Source organism: Mastacembelus armatus, chromosome 13, assembly GCF_900324485.2.
Source record: "Mastacembelus armatus chromosome 13, fMasArm1.2, whole genome shotgun sequence".
Taxonomy (NCBI): domain Eukaryota; kingdom Metazoa; phylum Chordata; class Actinopteri; order Synbranchiformes; family Mastacembelidae; genus Mastacembelus; species Mastacembelus armatus.
This window is the reverse complement of record NC_046645.1, coordinates 5,636,124-5,659,301: the sequence shown is the minus strand read 5'-3', so window position 1 is coordinate 5,659,301 and position 23,178 is coordinate 5,636,124. Positions and strand designations below refer to the sequence as shown.

Here is a 23,178-nt window from a genome sequence, read left to right as displayed (position 1 = left end):
CAAAAATTAAAAGAGGAAGTCAAAGAGTACAACAAAGCTGCACTTATTACTTATAAATGAAGTACAATGCATTTAAAATGAAATCTACAGCACAGTAAATTGTGCTTACGGTAATTGGGTGTGAAGTTCTCAGGTGACTGTATATTACAGTCCAGAAATTTGTCTGCTTGCCCATTTAATTGTTGAGCTTGACAATCTCAAAGGTTGTACTGCTCTTTGACCGAGTTGTTGATTGACAAACCCAGCTCAACTTTAGATATTTCCCATAAGGGGGCGAGGCATAAAAACTAGCACACAGAGACACACACACACACACACACACACACATCTGAAAGAGGTAGAAAAACGGCAGAAGATGGAGGCAGTGAAGAGATGGAGGTCAGACTGGAGGTATCCCACTACTCTGCTTTGCATTTATGGATTCTTCACTACAGTGAAACCCCTGGAGCCTTTCCTTGTCCCATATTTGACGGGACCGGACAAGAATCTGACAACAGAGCAGGTATAAAAGCACAGGACAAATGTATAAATGATTTAAGCAAATCAGATCTCAGAAAAATATACTGTAACGCAGACAAATCAGAAGAGAAATGGCTGCATATTTAAGTCAGTTGTCTTAGTTTTATGGCACTGATTTTCAGTATATGCATATAAATTTATCTATTAAGTGGTTACAAAATACTCAATAGGTCATAAAGTAAAACACAGTCTTTACAGCTTTAGCTGTCAAAATCCAATCGTGATGATAAAATTGTTGATTTATTGCTATGAAGCAATATACTGTGTCTTACTTGCAGTTCACATATCATTTTTTTTTTTTTTATTTTTAAACACACTAGCTGTTTCTTCCTCAGGTTAACAATCAAATTTTTCCAGTATGGACATACTCTTACCTGTCTGTGCTGGTGCCAGTGTTTCTGCTGACTGACTGGCTGCGTTACAAGCCTGTGGTGGTGTTCCAGTGTGTTGCGCTCTTGACCACCTCACCGCTGCTAATCTGGACAAAAAGTGTGCCAGCCATGCAAGTCATGCAGTTCTTCTATGGGGTGGTAACAGCCAGTGAGGTGGCCTATTTCTCATACATCTACAGGTAGTTTTAAAAGGCACAGTAAATCCATAGTGACGATAAGTGTCAGAGGTTTGGATGTCAAGTTGCTGATACTAAATGCCATTTTGACTTGTTTATTAGTGTGGTAGATCTGAAGAGATATCGGAAGGCCACCTCTTACAGCCGCAGTGTCCAGCTCCTAGGGTACACAGTGGGCTCGGTGCTGGGGCAGCTGCTCATCAGCTTCAACCTCATGTCCTACAACAACATCATGGTTTTTACTCTGGTTCTTACTGCCATCGCTCTTCTTGCTTCCTGTCTCCTGCCAATGCCACAGCAGAGCATGTTCTTTCATCGCAGACAGAGTGGACAAAATGTAGCAAGAAAGGAAACAAAGGGGCATGCAGACAGAACTTTGGATGCAACAGAACACAAAAGAAGATCACAGGCGTCCATTGAAGAAACAGGAGATAAAAAAATTGAGAAAAGTGAAGAAACAAAAAAAGATGAAGAAAAAGGAATGAATGAAAAAGGACCTAAGTCTGAGGACTTTGAGGAGTCTATTGGTGCAGAAAGCTGCACTCAGGTTCTCCTCCAGCTGTGGAGAGACTTCTGCCACAGCTATTCCTCCAGACAGCTGATCTACTGGTCTGTGTGGTGGGCAATGGCCACCTGTGGCTACAACCAGACTGTCAACTATGTGCAGGTCAGTTGTGACAGCAACATAAACAAACTGAAGTTGCACCAAAATAAAATCACCACGTGATGTTGCATAAGATCATAACGTGCCTTTCCTTTCAGACCATACTTAAAGTGCCTAATCAGACCTTGAACATTGTGACCAATTCTGCTTGTGGGCATTTCTAACCACCTTTCTAATCACCTATATGATCACTGCAATATATCCTGCAGGTGCTGTGGGAGCATGTGCAGCCTTCTCAGGACTTCAGTATCTACAATGGAGGGGTGGAGGCAGTGTCCTATCTGTTGAGTAAGCAACATCAGGTGAAAGGCTTCCAGTGAAAAATATGCACCAGGAAATGAAAAAACCAATATTAACTATCCCTTTGTTAAAGCCTTTACACAGACAGTAGTTACAGCATTTTACAGTAGCCTATATATTATAAACTCTAAACAGTATAAGGAGAATATTTATAGTAACTGTATACAATTCACAACTTCTGGTGATATATGTCAGACCCATATTCTGTGCGCTGAACTCCACTACTGTAATGCTTAATCTATATGCTCTGCAGGTGCAGCTACAGCCTACGGCATAGGCTTCACTGAGGTGAGATGGGAGCAGTGGGGAGAGCTGGCCCTGGGTGGTTTCTCTGGACTTGGGGCTGCATCACTCTTTCTCATGACTTTCATTGGCAACATCTGGGTCTGCTATGCTGGCTACATCATTTTCAAGTGCCTGTACATGCTGCTGATAACAATAGCCATGTAAGAGTGTTATGTCATAAAAAGTTATGTTTAACCCCTGACATCCCATGAAAAATGACAGACATTAAAAACCCCACGCTATATCTCTCAGGTATCAGATTGCAGCTGACCTGTCTCTGGAAAGATATGCACTGGTCTTTGGAACAAACAACTTTGGTGCATTGGTTCTGCAGACGATTTTAACTTCTGTTGTGGTTGACAGTGGAGGACTGGGCCTGGCCATCATTCCTCAGGTAAGCTATATAATCAGAAAATATCAGCAGAGATGTTTATTAGTCCATTTGCCAATGTTATAAAGTCATAAATTGTGTGCTCTTATGCAGTTCACTGTATATGCCAGCTACTTCTCAGTCATCGCCGTTGTTTTTTCACTGCGGGGTCTGTTCACCATTTGGAGAGCACAGAGAGACAAAACGGAGTCAACCACCCCTGAAAAAGATCAATTTGAAGAATTTGAAGAGCACAGATTCTGAACACAAGGAATTTCAAACTGAAACCAGAGACAATCACTCATACATTTGGTCTTCACTGTGGTGGCATTCCAAATTAAAAGCAAAAAAAGTTTCAAATTATTGACTTGAATATAAACTGTTTTATACAAAACAAACATACATCCATATAAATGAATGGCTCTGTCATTTCTTCTTACTTAAAATTAATTTTAATATATATACTGTATATATTTACATATTAACTTAAAATACCCAATGTAAGTGGTTTTCAGTTCTTCAGCCATTCCTATTACCCACATATGAATAAGTTTGACTGTATTTCAGGAGCATTGTAACCTCGGCTTCTGTCAGCAGGACAGGGGACGGCAGAGAAATTAGTCTGCTGCCCATCCGTGATGCAGCATTCACTCCTTTTTTCTCCTCTCTCCAACAAAATGTATCATTTTTTTTCCTTTAGTGAGAACAGTTTACCTAAAAGGATTCTGCACAAATAAAGTTTGATTCTTTACAAATACAGTAAATGGCAGTACCCATTACGTTTTTCCAAGCAACAGTTCTGTCTTAACAAATCTTGTGTTAGATACAAATACTGATATGCACAGAGAGCTAACTATCTAAAAGAAAAATAATATGTACAGAATTGCAGCATAATGAATGCGATACACCGTATGCAATAACTTAGTTTTCAGCCAGTCTGATTATACATTGTGGCTCAGTAGAGACCAGGCCATTTCACAGATTAAATAGAGAAGAGCGGATCAACCTCTCCCTCTGCACACACCATTACTTTGTTTTGAAGCCACAGACAGTGTCTGTTATATTGTTCCACTTGTGACAAACTGCGATAGAAAATACAAATCCATACAAACATTGTGTTTTTAAAGCTACTTGTGAAACAAAACAGTGCAATAGATGCAAGCACGCCAGTCATCGACCCTGTATTGCAGCTGATTGGATGGACAGCTATAAGAAGGGATTTGTTGAAGAGCCTCCTGCTGGATACTGCGCAGATGGACCTGCACCCTGAAAGGAAACAAGGTCAAAGAAAGTCAGAAAAGTTCATATTAGTAATAATTACTACTTTAGTATTGAGAGGAGGGTCAAAATAAGGTAATAACACAGAATGACCATGTCTACTTTATACCTAACCACTGAACTACTGGTGGCTTTTTTTTTTTTTTTTATTAGAACTGAAAAAAAATGGTGTAATGCCAATTATAGTCTATTCAACAGAAATAAAACAGAGAACTATACTGCCTTATCTCTATCAACAACAATACTGTCCCATGGGAAATCAAGAGCTTTAATTCCTCTATGTAAAACTAATTTCTTCTACAGGAAATCATGCCATGTCATTGTCTAACTAACCAGGAAAGGGTTGCTTGAGACCATAGGTCCAGCCATTGTCTGGCCAAAAGGAGTTACAACAGGCTTAGCCTGGCCAAAGGCTGGAAATCCTCCACCTAAAAGAAAAGCATATTGTCAGTTTTCAACATGCAATGGAATATCAATCCAAAAGCTTAATTACAGCAACAAATAAAGCAGGATATTTTCTCTTTAAATGAGCAAATGTGATACCAGCCACAGCTCGCAACTTGAGCACAAAAATACTGGCCATTTTTAAAGTTATAAATGACTTTAAAAACTATAAATGATTACACAGTAAACTTTTCTTCATAAGCAAAGTGGTCAGATAGTATCTTTAGTAACTGCAATTCTTATGATTTTAAAAGAGGCAGACACAGGTTCTGCATCGTCAGGTATGTTACACATAAAATAGCCAGTATTTCTTAAATTGTGCCAGATGGGGGTATGTAAACATATGAGCACAACTGCATTACAGACAGACACACTCATGGCAATCTCTCATCCAATGTTCTTTAGAAAGTTCTAACACTGTTGCAGAAGTTCCCATAAATGTGTAGGTTACTCTGCTTTCACCCTTCTGTCCAGTTCATCCCAAATCAGCTCAATGGGGTTTTAGTCTGGAGACTGTAGCTTTGGGTCTGCCAGTTTCCTCCAGTTTGCCTTTTGATAGTATAGTAAAGTGGACTCACTGGCACTTGGCTTTCTTTGCACTTTGACTAAAGGAAAAATCTACACTTTTAAGGGTTATAATGGTCTGTCTGTCTTCCCTTGTTAGTTGCGTTTTTCTTTCCACGAGAGCAATATAGTACTGGCTGCAGAACAATACTGTGCAAATATTGCTTAAGAGGGTGTAGTAGCTGTCTGTTCCAACATTGCTCTTATACAGACAGAGGGTAATCAGCAAAAGTTGGGACACCGGTAGGAATTATTATCAACTTTCAAGGTTTAATTCATTTCCAGTCCTGCTAAGTTGTTAACTCATTACTTTTTTCTTGGAATTGACCTTTTTTGAAAAGTGCTTTTTTTAAAAATAGTTTTTGGTAACCTATTTTTTTTCCACCAATGGCAGTTCACTACTTAACTTTGTAAGTTATTCGCTCAACTTGAACTCCTTACATTTCAATAAACCCTGGAAAAATGGCGGTGTGTCCAAATTTTGACTGATAGTATGCTTGATCTACTCAAAGACACACACCATTGGGTTGCTGAGGATACACAGGAGGCTGAGGGAAGGGAGCCTGGCCAGGAAAGGGTTGCTGGAAGGTTCCACTGAAGCTGGTGGGAAGGTTGTAGGCTGCAGCACTTCCAAATCCAGCTGGCATACTCATTGAGCCTGTGCCAAATGATGCTGTGAACACAGCCAGACACCTGGTCAGACAAACCTGCATAAAACTCAACTACAACATTGATTTCCTCTGTCTTCCATTTTCAAAATTATGACATAAATTTCACAGCACAAACACATCTGACTAAGCAACTACATTACACACAAGCTGGCAGATTTCAACAGAAAGAAGAAAAATCAAATACTAGGAGGTTATTAATGTCAGCAACTTGTTAAAGAGCAGCATACAGTACTTAAGTAAGGTAGTAGAGGATTAACAGCTAGCGATTACATAACATTGAAGAAGAAAAAGAAATATTGCCACAACATTGTAATTAATAATTACAAAAAATGCATTCAATTACAATGTGCACTTGGCTCCTTCAGCAGGAAAATAACTGCATTTGCAAATCTGTAATCCATAGTGTGATTCCTTCAGAGTATCGGAGTGTATGCATCTCTACAGTTTAAACATGCAAATTTCAAATAAGGTTGTCTTAAGACAAGCCTTAGGAAAAAGGTGGGATTGTTTTAAAAAGAGTCAGACAGGAGGATGCAACGTTTGCAGTTTATCACCAGTGACTTGACCTCTGATAAGCACACAGCAGCACAACATTCCCACAGTGCAACTAGTGGAAATCAGACTGCTGTAGGTAAGACAACCCGCTGGCAATCAAGCAACCTGAGATCTAAATGCTACATTCAATGGCACACATTTAATGACTGGCATTAAAACTGAAAGCTCTATTTTTTGTTTCATGTTGAGACTAAAGTGTTTAACAGCTTTCAGTGGACAGGCTGGGATTGATCATTGAATGAAGCACCTTATGACAAATACTAAATTATTTTTTGTGTTCATTTTAGTGTAGTTAATTTTAATAATTCACCACTCTGTGTCAAACACTGATTCAAATATCATTCTATCCTGTATCCATCTATAACTAATTAAACACAAAGTATTTCTGACTCCACTCTAGGTTTTAACTTCATCTATTTTTTACCTATGATGAAATGTTGACTGGGTACATTTTGCCACACTCCTAGTCTCGAGCCATAGTATTGTGCTTACCTCTCCCAACATTTTCCTGATTTTTTTACAACAGGAAAAAAAAAAAGCACTGCCAAAACAAGGCGCAGGAGAGCAGAAGGGAAGCAGACAGCAGAAGAGAACCTACCAAAGGCGAGAGGATAACCCTGCCCATGAAGAACCCTCATAAAGCCTGTCCAGCATGGTGAGAGCAATCAGACAGACAACTGAAACTCAATTTATGTACCTATCTGTATTTTTCATCTCTTGCACACGCCAGTAAATGGCAATGCTAGCCCTGCCAAGCATTTCTACAGTGAACAATATGGTATTCAGAACTTTTTTGTTATAAACTTCTTGCCTACTCCCCTGATTGGTTATCTGTGTTTGGCACTGTGGTCTGAGGCATACTCACTACTGAGACAGGCTGGCATAGGTTACCACTTTGGCTGTGCAAGGAAATCTACTAAATTATGTACACAGTGTTCAACAATATGACACGCCTATAACTCCTGCCGATATAAAATTATTTTAATTTGCAATATTGGAGTACTTTGGTTGTGTTGTGTGTCATATGTGCAACACATTCACGGACACACACAAACATATATATAAACACACCTGCTGCTGCTGCCACATTTGGTGTTCGGCCATTGCTTTGGAATGGGTTGGTGGGAGCTGCTCCAGCAGCTACAAATGGATTTGTTGACTGAGCTGTATAAAGTCACAAAATACGAGTACAGCATGAGAAACAGAACAGTACAGTGCATGGCCTATGATAAATGGGTTAAATGAAAAGCATTTATTCATAGAGAATAGCCTGCTCCATTTCAACAATGCTCAATGCTCAAAAATCATCAGAAAAAGTAAGGCTTATCCATGTCTGACAAAATATGTAAACCACAAAATCTAGCTGTTACTACTTCAGGGGTACTGTACCTCACCTGGGTATTGTTGCTTATTTCCAACATTAGAGTTAGCTAAAACATTACTGCTTAAAGATTTAACTAACATCAGACCATCAAACCATCAGTCTGTAGGGTCACTTGCCTCCAAAACCTTGAGCCATGCCAGGTATGGCCTGCTGTGCTTGTGCTGTTGTCATCCCAGTCTCTGAGCCAAACACAGCCCTGCAGTGAAATAACAAGACTTATGGTCCACAGAAGGCACCAAATAGAGAAGACACAAAAATACAAAATAAAACCGTATGATGGACTGCAGTAACAGCATGGCTGTTGGTTGTTTTGGATAAAAGTGTCTTGGTTGTTGAAAATTGCCATATATAGTCGTAATCTAACTGGTTAAATGCTAGTTCACATCCCTCAATCAAATCTGATCCACCTATCTACTTATAACTGTAAGACTGTAACTCACAAGGTGCTTAACAGTGGTCTGTGTTTAGCATAGCATCTCACCCTTGAGAAGTGCTGGTGGTGTTATAAACACTTGTGGGAGGCGCTGAGGAACTGAAGACTGTATCAAGCTCAGCTAGTGCAGCATAGCGGTCTCCCCCTGCTTGCACTGCTGGCTGCTTCTGAGTCAAACTACCCACTCCTTTTGCTGCCGCTGTGCCCGAGCTTATCCCTCCTGGAATACCACCCCCTAAAATAAAAGCACATAACAGTACAGCTGAGATCAATTCACCTCAACTCAACACATCAAGACAAACAAAAGGTCCGGAGACAGCTGCCAAAATCAACCTATTAAAAATAGTAGGGAATAAATGTTCAATCATTAGGAAATGTGTATTTTCTGACACATAAATAGTACAACTCACAGATGCTTGAGTGCCAGAATTCTGACCACATGACATTATAACTCATGAGTGAAACCAATACATGGCATTCTTTAAAGCAAAGAGTATTTCCACCAAGTTCAGTGGCCTGTTTCAGTTGCACTAAGACCAGGGGACCGGTTTTGGGGAAAAATTGTGAGGCCATCCCAAACTATAACCAAGCCTTAGCTAAGCTACAAATTAAGTGAAAGAACTAGACGGAAATCAGCCCTGTCTTGGGACACATCATACTTGTCCCTGCAGTCGAAAGAACACTGTCAGCAATTTAAATCTATGCGCCTGATTGCATAATGTTTTTAGTTGTGTCAACTTCGATTTTTAATCAACCTCTATCCCTACAATAGAGATCCATGAAACAGGCTAGGCAGGAGAAGTTTACCTTGCTCTGTTTTGGTAGAGCTAAACATGTTATCCAGGTCAGCCAGGGCTGCGTATCTATCGGCAGGGACGCTAGTACTCTGTACAGCATCTTTGCCAGCTCCTGTGGGGTTACTCTGGGAGGAGGAACTGAAGGATCCAAAGTCAGCACTACACGATTTGGGGAAGTTGTCAAAATTTGCAAAATTGGCATTTGCTAGTCCCCCTGAGGCGCTACCTGCATAAAAGAGAGAGATTAAAAAGTCATAAGGGGGACCTCGATTAATAATTTTGGGTAACAGCATGAAAGTGGTGGATAGAAGAAGTTGCGTATAGGTAGAAGTTGGGGTGGAATCAGACTGGGGTTGGGATAGCTTCACTATCTACAGGACAGGTCATAACACTTCTAAAACATGCCCACTGCAACACTGCACTATGCTGGTTCTCCCTTAGCCTATGAACATAAGGAACATATAAAACGTGCATTTATTTGTGTTAGAGGCACATGATGTGCAGAACAGCACCTTTCTTGAGTGCCTCAGTTAACATCTGTGTTGAACGCCACACTGTGGCTCAAGAGAGTTATAGACCAAACCAACCATACTGCTTTAATTGAAACATGGAAAACTTATTTAAATGGAACAGATCTTTGGTCTGCCAACAACCCTGCAGGCATTACCAAGCTCTGTAAAGAGCAGACCATCACATAAACCACTTCCACGATTGTTACTAAGAACAACCAACCACTAGATTAGCCATTACTTGTTTAGAACAGACAAAACGGGCAGTGTACATCTTCTCTTTTTTATGCAAGAAACAAAACATAATTCAAGTCCTGCTTCACCACTAGTGATACCTATGCCAAGTACTTTACTGCTCATCGTGTTTCTGTTTTACTGTTTCTCCAGTAGCATATTAACAATACAGCTGGCAGAAAAAAATATTTTAGACACAGCGGAAAAACCAACCTATCACAGCATATTCTCCCCGATTGTGAATAGTAGACAAGGCAATTTTTAATGACATCGAAACCACCAAAGCAGTTAAATCTCAAACAGTGGTTATTTGCATTTTGTTAGCCCTTTGCTTTCTGGAGCTTACATACATTTATTTATTTTAAGTGACAGAACACAGCTCAAGGGCTTCTTTGTTTTGTAATTACTGTCTTTTCTATTAACTGATTATTTGGTCAATTTTCAAATGTGGCTCTTAGTGTTGTCAGCAGCAATCATCTGTTTCTAGCCAGTGAAATTGTCAACTCAGAGTTAGACACAAAAAGAGATACATGCCGAGAGACACATTACATCCAGAGAGAGGAGGATCTGAGTGACTGCACATTAGATACTGCAAAAAGGGTAAAAGCTGTTAAGAGGACAAGCCCAGAGGACAGACTTACTGTGTGCACCCTGGAGAGGCAGAGCAGTGGCAAATTCACCCATACTGCGGCTGGATGAGAGCACAGTGAACGCTGGCAGACATAAAATAAGTAAATAAACAAAGAGGAAGGTGGGAAATGGAGAAATTGGGTGATGAGCAATGTACGATAGGGTGAAGAAAAAAAGAAAAGACATCAACCGCAACAGAGGTAAAAACTTAAAAAGCTTGAACTCAAAGCAAATTAGCTGCCGCTGAAGCAAAAGATGAAAAACACAAGACTGAATTGCACAGATAACACTGTCAGTGTCCCAGTAAGAAAGAGATTATCTTAAACACTGATTTTAGAGACAGGGGGGACCTTTATCCATTAATAAGCATACTGTAAGGATCAGTGAAGCTCCACGAGGACAATAATCAATGTAGACCTCCAGCAGAGGGCAGTGTAGAACAAAACATTTTCCTAAGACCAGTTAAGTGTGTGCTGGTGCATGGGAGTATCTGTTTTTGTATAAGACAGACAAGGCAAAGTACTCAGGTACAAAATAACTGGTCACTGCTGAAAAGCTTAGAAGTTTTACATAACGTGCAGTACTACTGCAGGAAGGCCAGAGGTAAATAAAGATCAAAATGACAAACACAGGGGAGATGACAGCAGGTGTTTGCTTCCTGCACTTCATGTATTCCAGATATATTTCTGTAATACTCATGTAGGGTTACACTGATTATTACAGCATTAAAAAGGCTGTTATGAGTATAATTATCCATCTATTGATTGCTCAGTGATCTGCTTTATATTCAGGATTTATTAGTCTTGTCACCCAACAATAAACTATTTTCTGCCTGAAGTGTATACTGCTGAGATCTATAGCCGTTATCTACTTTCTAAAAATTAATTTGTTGATTTTCTAAACTAGTAGGTAACCTGTGTGAACCCAGCAGGACATCGTAGAAAAATAAAGATTATAACATCAGTCAAAATATAGATATATAACACATGCAACTTTGAGTGCATAAATATGCATTAGGATTTTTTCCTTAACATTTATGACCCAAATTTGAAGACTGAGTTTAATTTGCTGGTTGTGAAATTTTATTAGTACTACATAAAAAAAAAAATAAAATAAAATAAAAACATGCTACCATCTAGTGCGCCAAAGTATTTCAAATTTGACACCGGATGATGTACAATGCACAAAGGGAAATACTTGGAAAGCAGAGGATATGTGTTTCAACAGTTAAAATAAAATGATGACATAACAGAAAACAAGACTGGCAATGTGTGGCATGTGATCTGGGTGTCTGTGTTTAGCTTATATGTTTGTGTTTACCTTATATGTACTGTACATTCTCAATGCAGTTGTGAAAATAGTTATGCAAATAATATCTCTAATGTGAGAGTGATTTGGATGTGTATAATTTTTTCAGGGACAAGAACTTGCTCTACCTGTATTGGAAGGTTGGAATGTGGCTTGGGGTGCAGAGGGAAAACCACCTGTTGACCCAGAAGTGCTCCCGAATGCATCAAAATTAGCAAAGTCTGTATTTGCACTGGCATTCTGTGTCGCTGTGGGTAGCATCGGGATGAGATTTATACAGACAGATGAACAAAGACAAATAGAATGAGAGGAGAACAGAGGATGAGCTTATAATAGAATGGAACTGTACGTATGACAACCAAAGACATGAATGACAGACTGCAAAATAAACACAATGGATTATGAGCTAAATATGAGATATAATCATAGAGTGGTATAACATAACCAGTGTATAACAGCTTTAAGAGCAGGCAGTACTGAGGTCCATTCATCCTCTCCAGAGATGCTGTCTGGACTCCTTGAACACAGCACATAAAGCTGGATGTGTATGCTTAGAACTACACACATTACCAGTATTGTCATGTTTTGTCAGGGAAATGTGTGAATGCCACTTTAGTCATTGCACTGGGGGGAAATGACCTCATCATCCAAACATGTGAGCTATGAGTTATTGATGATTTTCCTTCATTTCCTTACTGTTTCTCACTGAATCACTTTCTTGTGTTTGTGTCATGATGAGATAGTTAGTATTTTTTGTCTTCTCAAAATGGTAAAATTCATAGCACGCTGTTAAAAGAACATAAAAAAATCATGCTCATTGCTTTTATGACTGAGATATAATGATCCTTGGGTTCTGTTAGCCATTCAGTCGGGTCCTTACTTGTGTGACTGTTGAAATGTGCAAAGTTTGCAAAAGTGGAGCTGACGCCTGCGTTGATGGCGGGTGGGGCAGCAAAGATATCTCCACCCAAGTCACTGAGGAGGTCAAACTTCTTGTCATGGAACTGCTGCTGATGGGTCTGTCCACGGCTCACCACTGGAGACTGGAAAAGACAAGAACTGATTTTGAAAAAAAAAACTGCAGTTTTGGTTAGTATGCATAAATATGTGGGTGTAACTAAGAGTCCATGACTAATCTCGACACAAAGACTAGGGAAGACACAAAAAATTGGTCTTTTGAATAGGAACTATGCCAAATGTTGTGGCAATAATTACAAACTAAGCAAGTGGACATGTGTGTGTACTACATAAATCTTACCTGATTTGGTGGGGTACTTTTGTTGAGGTGTAAGGAGGGGGCTGACTCCCCCAGCAGGGATTTGAGTCTAACCTCTGGGGTGCTGCTGGTGCTACTGTTTGAGGAGCCAGAGATTGAAGCATGGACTGATGCCACTACCTTGGCCTGCTCAGGAGGTACATACCTAGGAAACAATTTATATCATATGGACTACATTAAACCAACAAAACAAAAACAAAACTTCATTGATAAATAAACAGTACAGCATATGACAATGGCCAGTATGTACATCTGGTAGACAGCTGATCCTACCACACTACTGGAATTTATATTCAAGTTAAACTGAATAATCGAGGGTTTTCAAAACAGCATTAAAATCTTTTGGCAAACCAAGCATTATGCATATCACAATAACACAAAATGTCTGGGTGTAAGTACAATTCACAACTACCAGAAAGACTGCTATTCTCTGAAAAGTGTACCATTACACAACCTGAGGGTGTGTGTGTGTGTGTGTGTGTGTGTGTGTTACAACAGTATGGTCTACATGAGTGAGAATGCCTGTCTGTAGCAAAGGCATGTTGAGACATGCATTGCTCTTTGCTCTCATTTTAGTCAGGCTTCAGAAATTAACTCAAAAGTACTACTACCTGCACTAATAGGGGTAATAATTATACACTTCATCACTAAATAAACAGCCTTTTAAATACTATTCAGAAAAAGAACTACATTTGTATTAACAATACATAATGCTACCCATTTCTTTAGAAACAGTCCAAATGTATCAGACAACAGTTTCACTAAATTAATATTTAATTTTGATGCCAAAATCCCAATTTGCAAGTATCTATATGATACGTACTATTTTGGATAGGTCTCCCATTAGTCACAACACACATTGGTAATGAATTGGTAACAACTATGCACACTATTTAAACATACTCAAACTTTTAGTTTCATGTTAAAACTGAAGTGTCCATATAAAGCATCTTGACTACAGAAAGCTACATTCTGTGCATTTATCGTGTGGCTTGCTTGAGATTAACTGCTAAGAGCTGCTTGTAAGACATTCCAGCAGAGAGAGGAGAAAAACACAAAGGCTGCTACATGTCTGCACAGTGCACATGTCTAAGGGAATGTTCATATTTCTTGCACTGCCAGCTTGTAAAACCCACTTACCACCGCTTCTTCTCATATTTGTCTTGAAGGAATTCCTTGACTTTCTGTGGTTCTCTGAAGTCTGGTACCGAAGAGGTTCTGTCATCATAAAGGCCGAGCCAGATCCGTTTACATACCTGGAAGTAAGAGAACAAATAATTTTCAGTAGAACATTTATATAACCTTCATCATGAGCTATTAAATTGTTAAGCCAAATATAAATTCTGGTACAAGCACATAAAAACAGAATTGACAGATAAATATACTGATGATAGAGTTAAACATCTTAAAACCAGTTAAGTTCAACAGGTCAGGTTTAAAAATGCATTTAGTAATGTTTTGTGTAAGTAGGCTATGCAAATAAGATGAGAAAAAAAGTCCTGCACAGACTAACATCTTTGTAAATGGTTTGACACTGGGATTTGAATAGTGTGCCACGTTTGCTGTAGAAGAGTCAAGCATGAGTTGGCCTTAGACTGAACAAAGTGTCTAGTGTAAAATCAGTCTAGGCCTCACCCTCCTCTGGCCTTGGATTTTAGATAGAATTCCTACTAAAGTATTTGCCTAATCAGACAGATTTATAGGTTTTATGTGTGTGTTCAATCACAATCAGGTGCTGCTCTGTAAAAGGAGAGATACTGCTGCTGCGATTTTAATAGCTGGTCTTAGTGCACATGTGCACAAACTCACAGCACATTTAAGCTCACTTTTTCTTTGTCATCTTTTTTTTCTGCCAATTCCTCTCTATGGAAAGCCAAAAAGCAACTTGAAGGCAGCAGTATTTATAGGAGCCTTGAAGAAAATATGCATCAGCTCCAACCTTGAGTCTCCTACATGTCTGTCTGTCCTGCCACTTTGCTACAGCTTTTAATAGGCTGTGCCTCCCAGGTGGCATTGCTCTGTTTCATACTCCAATTACTAGAAACGGCTTGTATGATGATGCACTTTGCACAGTGCAGTACAAACATGCAGTTCAGGTTGTGTAGATATGCATCATATCTATTATATATTCAGATTTGGCAGTCCTCCCAAATCTGAATATATAATAGATATGACGCATGCAATGTTTGCAAAAAAAGTAACAAAGTCCCTGAAATTACTGCCCTTTTTAGTGTCAACTCAGTTTTGATGGGCTCACAGTCCTGGCATATTAGCATCTATGTTAGCAAACAGGTTTTCTACTTCCTTTTTCCACATCTGAAAGGCACATAACATATTAGCATCATTCTGTTTCTGTCTGGCCATGTGATGAAAAAAAAACAACACAAAACAAAAAAAACAACAAAAAAAAAAACTCATTGACCTTCTAGCAGTGATTCGGTCTCCACACACTCCTGTAAAACTCTTGCTTAGGATTACTTCTTAATTTGTTGCTAACTGCCTTTCCCTGCCATTTTGTGCTCAGCAGGTAGTGTACAATGGCTTTATTAGAGTTTGGTAAAAGCTCATGTCTGGTGCTGCTAAATGAAATGTTAAGAGCTGTGAATTAAATGTTAGGACAACAATGCTCAGTAGAGCTGCAAGGCTACATAATTATAGGAAACACCTACTTCACACAGTCATTAAATTTAATGTTAGTATCAAACACTAATAAAGCTTTAAATGCCATTTCCCATGGTTTTCAGTCCAGTAAATCCTGTGTGCTTACAAATTACTGCACCTTGCTAACAGCCATTTCATAACTAATGCAAGTAGTGCTGTTATTTTTTTATTATTATTATTTTACAGTGTTAAAACTGTGGCATGATCTGTGAATCGTTTTGGTACAAACACGGTGATGAGGAACTCAGACGAAAGAAAGACAACTCCCGAAAGTAAACTCCCGAAATTTGCAGGGGTTACGTTCCTAGAGCACCCGCGAATTGTGAAAAATTTGCCGGCGAATGTGGTAAAAAAATTTCTGTAAATGCCTATTTTTATAGTTTAAACCCTAAATATGCCCACAAATAAGCTCCCAAAACACTTTCATTTCATTTGAAACTTAGCTTAATACATTATCAGTAAATAAATTAGTGACCTAAATTAGTAAATTATTATGTTCTTAATAATTTAGAAGTAAAACGCTTAAAAAATTATATATTGCCACAAAAAAAGCCCTAAGAAATTGCACAGGATATTTGCTTTTTCCGCGAAATTGCGTGGGTTTCCTCGAACACTTAATTAGTTGAGATGTTCCAAACGCAAACGACTGAGGCCGTGAACTCTGAACCGCTACTTTGTGGGGGTACACTGTATGTGCCAAATCAGTTTAAGCCTGATGGCATACCAAGGGGAACATGGAGCTGAAATGAACAGAAAGACACGGAAGGGACAAGAAGACAGGTCACTATCACATGAACCAGAATGCCAGATTCAGAAATCAATTGATGGCAGTTTTTGATGTTGTTTAACATGCCTAACAATTTAGTCCATAACAATATTTTTGCTACCATGAATGGGACATTTCAAAACCTCTGATGGAGGAGTTGAAGCAAGGCAGTATTGCTGTGGATGAACAAGTGCCATACCAATTGTAACACTCACCTGAACCTTGGAGTGCCTCACACATTTTTTACATTTTGTTTTCTTACCCACGTCTGCACTATTCAGGAAGAGCTTACTGTAGCAGCATTGTCAGCAAAGGAAGCACTGTTTTCAGTAAACTCAGTCCACAAAAAGAGTGTTGGCACTGCATCCAGTTTGGGGGTCCTTTGATTAGTATCTATTTACTGTGAAATTATCAATGCCTACATGCGCCATGTGCTGATACTGTATTCTGGGCTCTGGATTTCCATCAGCAAACCGAGGCTGGTTGATCTTAATTGGACAATAATGAAAATAAGCATTCTAATATGAATTGACCATATCAACTAAGTACTACATGCTTCCATATTCTCTTGACAAGAAATCTGAAGTTGACAAAGTTGAGCATGTGTCTTGCTAACCAATCCAAAACAGAAGAACACAGAAGAATTTTAATCTCTGTAGTAGAAATTATGCCTGTTGGTTTCTTTGCTTATGAATGCCAAAATACTTGCAAGATACACCGATTCTCCCAGGATAAGCATGTCCAAATTTGTGAGAAATGAAATTCCATAACCCTTCAATATAATTCTCATATTTTCATACAATAGATGGAGAGCAAATATAGGATAAAACAGTGATGATACAATGAAAAGCTACAGCAAGCCTCCCAAAGGAGTGGATAAGTTAACCTCAGCTTTAATTAACAACTGTGACAGGGCAGACAGTCACCATTCCTACCTCATTGCCATGTTTCTGTAGAAACTCGATTTCCTGTTGCGTGAAGGTTGTCATGGAGATGGACTTGACTCTATGGGGTGGATTAAGTCCTCGCCTATAAGGGAAGACATGGGAACAAGGTCATTTTCATTTGAAGACAGTGTGCATGAAAAATTTATATGAACATACGATTAACAGAGAATTAGTGACTGAAATTGTCACTGCAGAGATAGAAACAGCAATCTCCCTAAGTACAGAAATCTTTATTGTGGACTAACCATCAGTCCACATAAGCATTGCTCACTTTCCTGAGCAGGTCACAGCTCCAACAAATTGAAAGTGCCTGGTAACTGTAATACATGCAAAGAACCTTTGTTAGGTTTATATTAAACCCCAGATCTGCTTGCCTAGGTTTGTCTTCCTGGAACCAGCAGTAAGTCAAAACTAATGTAGTGCCAGCTTCAAGGTCAACACCTACTTTGTCTTTGAAGGTGACTAATCTAGGTTTAGTATGCAAACTTATTGTTTTAACAGCAAACAGCAGGTACCTGCTGAATATACAATGACAACAAAGGGAAGATAACTTATTGCTGTACAATCTAATACAATCTAAATTCTTCCCAAATTAAGCCGTTTTAGTCATGTGTCATTAACCAACTGAAGTCCTTCAGAGTGATGAAAATCAACACCAACAATATCTTTAAATACAGTCAGTACAATCAATCAGTCATTAATCAAACTTCATTAACAGCTCTTTTCTCCCAAAACTGTAACCCAAAGCATTGGCAATGTAGCAAAAGCAGCTATGCTACATTTCTCCACCAGCTTCTGCAGAAGATTCATTATGCAAGTCTACTTAGGAAGCATTTGGACAGCACTCATTTTCTTAGATTTAAGTCTTTTTCCGGACCTTGATGCAACACTGAAGATATATTATAGGAGAGGAGGACAGAGTCAGTCAAAACCCTATTTAAGTTCAATATTAAATATATCATGCATATTTCTAGAGCTTAAACTCCCTGACACAATATATTTTCAAATTGATGCCCACCTGATACCGTTTAACCCTATGTTGCTAATTTTTGTATAGTAACCTTGAAGGCTGTGTAGGAAATAAGATCCACATTTCACACGTGTCACATTCAACACAACACAATGTTAGACACAGGGAAGTCAGATCCTAATGGCAAATGAAACACTAGACAAGACCAGTAAATTATTCACTGCTGTTACCCCTTACAGAACTTGTTCTCATCTCCACCCATTCTTTACACATCCACCAATCAGCTGACTGCTTCACAAACTATTACTAACAGGTGTTTTTATAAATGCTCTGACATGGAATACAGTAATCACAACATAGTCCACACACACTGTACACGAATATCCACAATGCTATGTCATATATCCCGACCCAAATGGATGTAACACTTTATCTTCTCATGTCCATTTTTATCATACTGCCGAAACTTTGAGGATACAGATAAAGACAAAAAAAGCTATATTCCTAAAGTCAAATGACAAAGAAATTATAAGAAATTAATTAACACTTTTAATTACTTGTTATATTACAAAAAAAATGTTGCTGACATCTCATAATGTGAAAATTTGACTTTTTTCTCATAATAAACTTATAGGGGTTTTGAAGTAGTTGCCACACAAAATAAGAAAGACATTATATAAAGTTTAAGTCAAGTCAATTTGATTTTTATAGCCAAATAAATGAAATTACTTTGAAACTTTACTGATATGATAAAAAAGATAAGTCATTGCAAAATCCTCATTATTTTAAGACTGTGAGAAGCAAATTAATCAAAAGCAAAAAATATGCCAGAAGCAAATATATTTGAAGAGTAACAAAACACAGAATGAGAGAGTGTCTTTGTATGAGCTTTAGTGTGTTATTCAGTGCCCTAAGGTAGGCAAGTGATCAGATCTTAGTCCCATACTGATTAAACTAGGTCAGATAGAGGGTTCTTGGAGGCAAATATGATAGAAACATCTTGACCCAGTTGTCCAATTAAGTTATACTAATGCTGGTTACTTGTTTTCTGTTACTTTACTATATTTTCCTTAATCTGCCTCTGCATTTCAAAGTCAACTTAGAAAAAAGTTGGAATATACAAAAAGGTGTTGCAAAAGAAAAGAAATCATCAATAATTTTATATCAAATAGCTTCAAAGTACAATATGATTGTCAGATAATTTAAGTGCTCTGGATTCCAGTGTTGTAACAAGACCAGCAGGATTGTCTTATGGTACTACAGTCCTGCACACCTTGTGTCTCCACTGGACAAAGTAACCATACAAATAGGACAGTGTTCAGCAACAAGAGGAGTATATTTTTAGAATGAATTACATGACAGCAGTAATTAATTATTAGGTAGAATAAAGAAATAATAAAATTCCTTCCTATATCACTACACACATCAGTAATGTCAGATCAGCTCTAGTTGTTAATTTCACCCCTTTTCACACTACTCTATTGAGCAGCAGAGTGCACTACATAGCAGTATCACATATTGCACAATAAAATAATTATGACCTAGTCACTAATGTATCAGCTCAGTCAGGCAAAACTCTGTTCATTTGCATATTGTTACAGCCACAGGATATGAGAAACTGGCAACATTATGTCTCACTAGAGCGGAGAGGCTATACACCACCCTGCACTTTCTGGCTCCAAGTCTCAATAAAAGGGATATCTTTAACATTTTCATCAAAAATTGTTTCAAGCTCACTAATCATAATTTAAGCTACACTGTCAGCAATTTGCACTTATACAATAATGCAACGTCTTGAATTTTAGAGTTCAAGTCAGGTCTCTTAATTTGCCATTGATTAATATTACCCAGGACATATGGTATCACTGACACACATCTCTGCCTCTGCCATGATCTAGTTACTATTGCAGACCTACATACTCAGAAACACATGGCCAGTGGGGCTATTTCCTGTCAGGAGCAATTCTCCAGAAAGAGACATTGTGTGTGGTGTATCCCCTGGGAAAGTCTCCACCTTTACAAGGAATGTGTTTACACAGCAAATTCCAACTCCACCCATTAAACAACCACAACTATGGCAGGAGAAGTGTGTTATGTCTTAGGTAGCTGTGCCCCTGTGATCACCCCTAAGCAAGAAAACACTGTAACTACCCAAACTGCAGAAGAAAGGGAGACCATTAATTCCCTCAGAAATGTATCTGCCGATCTGCCAAAGCCATGTTTAGGTTTTCAAAAACTTCATTTGAACTAATGGAATCATTTTTCATAGAAAAAGCAGAGATTCGTATTTATATTAAGGTTCACTTTCCTATTAGAACTGATTTTAATCATAAAAACAGTCACGACAGTCAAAGCCACAACCAAAACAACCATGAATCTTTAGGCACTACCTTACAATGAAAACATCTTTAGCATTAAAAGGAATAAGAACAACAGACAGTTACTTGTCACTTCCTGTTGCACGTACAAAAATCACATGCTGCTGATGTAGCAGCGCTGTTGGGCCATACCACTTCCTGAGCTTACAATCACACCAGGCTTCCTGGATAGATCAGACAGACATCAATCCTTGCAAAACCAAACTCTTCTGCTGGAAAGACATTTCTCAAAATCCCCCAACAAGTTTTTTTTTCTAAATAACAGGTGAGTAAAAAAAGACAGCAGATGAGAAATCAGAGGTATTGTTAATTGTGATCTCAAGCTATAAAAGAACTCAATTAACTCACATTACAGACTTTAATACCACAGGGGGAGCAGATGGGAAATTCACAGAGAAGTCCCTGCAGACCCACTGGTGAAGTGAAATGGAGGACAAACTCTGCTCATTAGCAAACATGCAATTAATCCAATTCTTTTCAAACACTAAATAACCTTCATGTCTAAAGTGGAGACAACTAAGAGAATTTACACAGATTAAGATCAACTAGCCAAACAACGGCTAGATCTTAGTTTTTAGTTGAGAGACAAACAGTATTAAGATGTGTCAATGCAGTCATCGGTTCCACTATTACCATATTTTTCAGACTGTAAGTCACACTTAACTCTAACTCCTAGTGTAACACAAGTGAAAATGCCACCCAAAAGAAAGAGCTATACTGCAGACTTCAAGCTGCAGGTAATAAAGTATGAGCTGAAACAAAGGTTGGAGCAGGTGAACATTATTACAGTGATCATTATTCACAAACAGAATGGCAGGGTGATTTTCAAATAACATTACAAAGGACCAGTGCAAGCTGCTGACAAAACAGGGTGGATGGGTAAACAGATTATTGAGTTAACTGCTAACAGTCAGTGCACTTAAAAGAGAAGGCACTGTAATCCTGAAAAGTCTTCAGAAGAGAGAATGATTACGTGAATAACATAATGCAAATATTTACTCCACGTTGTACATCAATATATCCTGTCTCAAAGCAATAGATCAAAACCTTTAGATGATCATGCAATAAATTAGCATGACTAATGACTGCTTTGTAATAGTGTCCAAAACAAATATGCAAAATTTGTCTGCCACACTGAAGTGAGGTGGGATATCTTTAGCTGAATAAGAAGAAATGGAATGCTTCACTAATCCCAAATCCCAAACTACAGATGCTTGGTTACACAACGAGAGAGCAAAGCTTTAAGTAAGGCTATCTAAAGACAAAACATCCAGCTAGATTCATACTATCAATGCCATGGAGAGATTTTTAAGCTTTTGTAGGGCGTAACATACTGCCATGAGGACATTCGCTCAAAATATTTAAGTCAGCCGACTGACAAAAGTGAAAGTCCTGTGTTGTTTAAATATACAAACTTAGCTGACGAGACTAAACACATCGGATTTTGGCATGAATACCGGTATCACATTATTTGTTGCATCTCAAAATTATATGACTTTCACACGCCCGGATGGCCACCATCACTTAACAGTTAGCAACAAAAACACACCTATCTAAACACATCTTACTAAGCTAGTTACTGAAATCAAACTGACAGCTCTTCGCAGATTAAATTATAATATCAAACAGATACATGACACAGATCCTCAGATCTAACATGAAACCTCGACGAAAGGAGGATGTCTTTGTCTTAGAGGGTGTACCATAATCATAAGTCATTTGCTGAAGTTACAAGGTGGTGCTTCCTAACGGTACCAGCAACTGGTAGCTGGCTTATCTGCAGACCTAGCAATGCAAGTGTCAGATAAGTTGACTGACTAGCATAGAGAGCTAAAGTTAGCTAGTATCACGGGTGGTTGCTAGCTTGCTGTGCTTGAACACTGGCACCTCTTAGGTACCCCGCCCAACATTATGCAGCGTTAAAACAGCTAAACTCACACTGACATGACTGGGCACCCATCTAACGTTAGCTACGGTCCCGCTAACTGACTTAGCGTTAAGTTGCCGTATGTAGCTAACCGAAGAACACTAAAAACCTATATCATGTGCGCCATGTCTAAGCTAAGGTCACTCGGCAACTTAATACTTACAGGATGCCAGAGCATGAGGTACACACGAAGGAGCCCACAGTCATATTGACATAGGTTGGGCCGCGCTGGTCGCAGTCAAAGCACTTTCTGTTGGGAGGTAAACTCGTCATTTCTCTCAGCATCTTCAGGTGTTTCTCCTCCTGTTTTCGTTTCGCACTGGCCGCCATGGTACAAGTATTTACACCAGGGTTAAATTAAACCGGGGAAGACTGCAGGGACAGCTAGATCTGACACAAAGGGCTGTTCTTGTTAACGGTGTCCGAGCAGTGCTGGAGACAGAGAGGGAGTGGGTAGGTGGCTCTGTTGTCAGGGCGGCCTCGCGTCTCCTAGAACAAGGAGTTTGAGCGTTGGCTCAGGTTTACTAGAGAGACAAAAGAGTTCCTGCCACGTATTTCCGCCTTCGCTTAGTGCCCGTTATACTGACTACGCCGCTACGTTTTGATTCAGTCAAATATGTGTCTTATATTCCCTCTTTTCAGCGTATGCTACATTATTTCGTACAAGCAGGTTTACTAACCTAATTATGTCGAAAGCAGAGTCATTGCTACGTAGTGGTGGTAAAAAGCAACAATGTTGT

At 38.9% G+C, this 23,178-nt stretch overlaps 2 protein-coding genes across 5 annotated transcripts; one reads left to right on the top strand and one right to left on the bottom strand.

The window, feature by feature from the left end:
• The first annotated feature begins 336 nt into the window (after nucleotides 1-336).
• slc19a3a (solute carrier family 19 member 3a) lies at nucleotides 337-3,004 on the top strand. Of its 3 annotated transcripts, none has more exons than XM_026318623.2 (7): nucleotides 337-502; nucleotides 913-1,090; nucleotides 1,190-1,754; nucleotides 1,961-2,039; nucleotides 2,305-2,497; nucleotides 2,589-2,730; nucleotides 2,821-3,004. In XM_026318623.2, exons 1-7 carry the CDS (start codon nucleotides 373-375, stop codon nucleotides 2,968-2,970), a joined length of 1,437 nt encoding a protein of 478 aa, XP_026174408.1. In that variant the 5' UTR covers nucleotides 337-372; the 3' UTR covers nucleotides 2,971-3,004. The 3 variants fall into 3 exon arrangements, with proteins under 3 accessions (XP_026174408.1, XP_026174400.1, XP_026174392.1); XM_026318615.2 differs by having other exon boundaries at nucleotides 877-1,090; XM_026318607.2 differs by having other exon boundaries at nucleotides 855-1,090.
• On the bottom strand, nucleotides 2,752-22,967 carry agfg1a (ArfGAP with FG repeats 1a). Of its 2 annotated transcripts, XM_026318588.2 has the most exons (13): nucleotides 22,602-22,967; nucleotides 17,152-17,245; nucleotides 13,930-14,045; nucleotides 12,772-12,934; nucleotides 12,394-12,556; nucleotides 11,642-11,761; nucleotides 8,843-9,058; nucleotides 8,084-8,270; nucleotides 7,719-7,798; nucleotides 7,290-7,382; nucleotides 5,513-5,665; nucleotides 4,318-4,412; nucleotides 2,752-3,972 (listed from the first exon to the last, which is right to left on the bottom strand). In XM_026318588.2, exons 1-13 carry the CDS (start codon nucleotides 22,766-22,768, stop codon nucleotides 3,913-3,915), a joined length of 1,707 nt encoding a protein of 568 aa, XP_026174373.1. In that variant the 5' UTR covers nucleotides 22,769-22,967; the 3' UTR covers nucleotides 2,752-3,912. The 2 variants fall into 2 exon arrangements, with proteins under 2 accessions (XP_026174373.1, XP_026174381.1); XM_026318596.2 differs by lacking the exon at nucleotides 8,843-9,058 and having other exon boundaries at nucleotides 22,602-22,965.
• Between the last annotated feature and the right edge of the window lie 211 nt (nucleotides 22,968-23,178).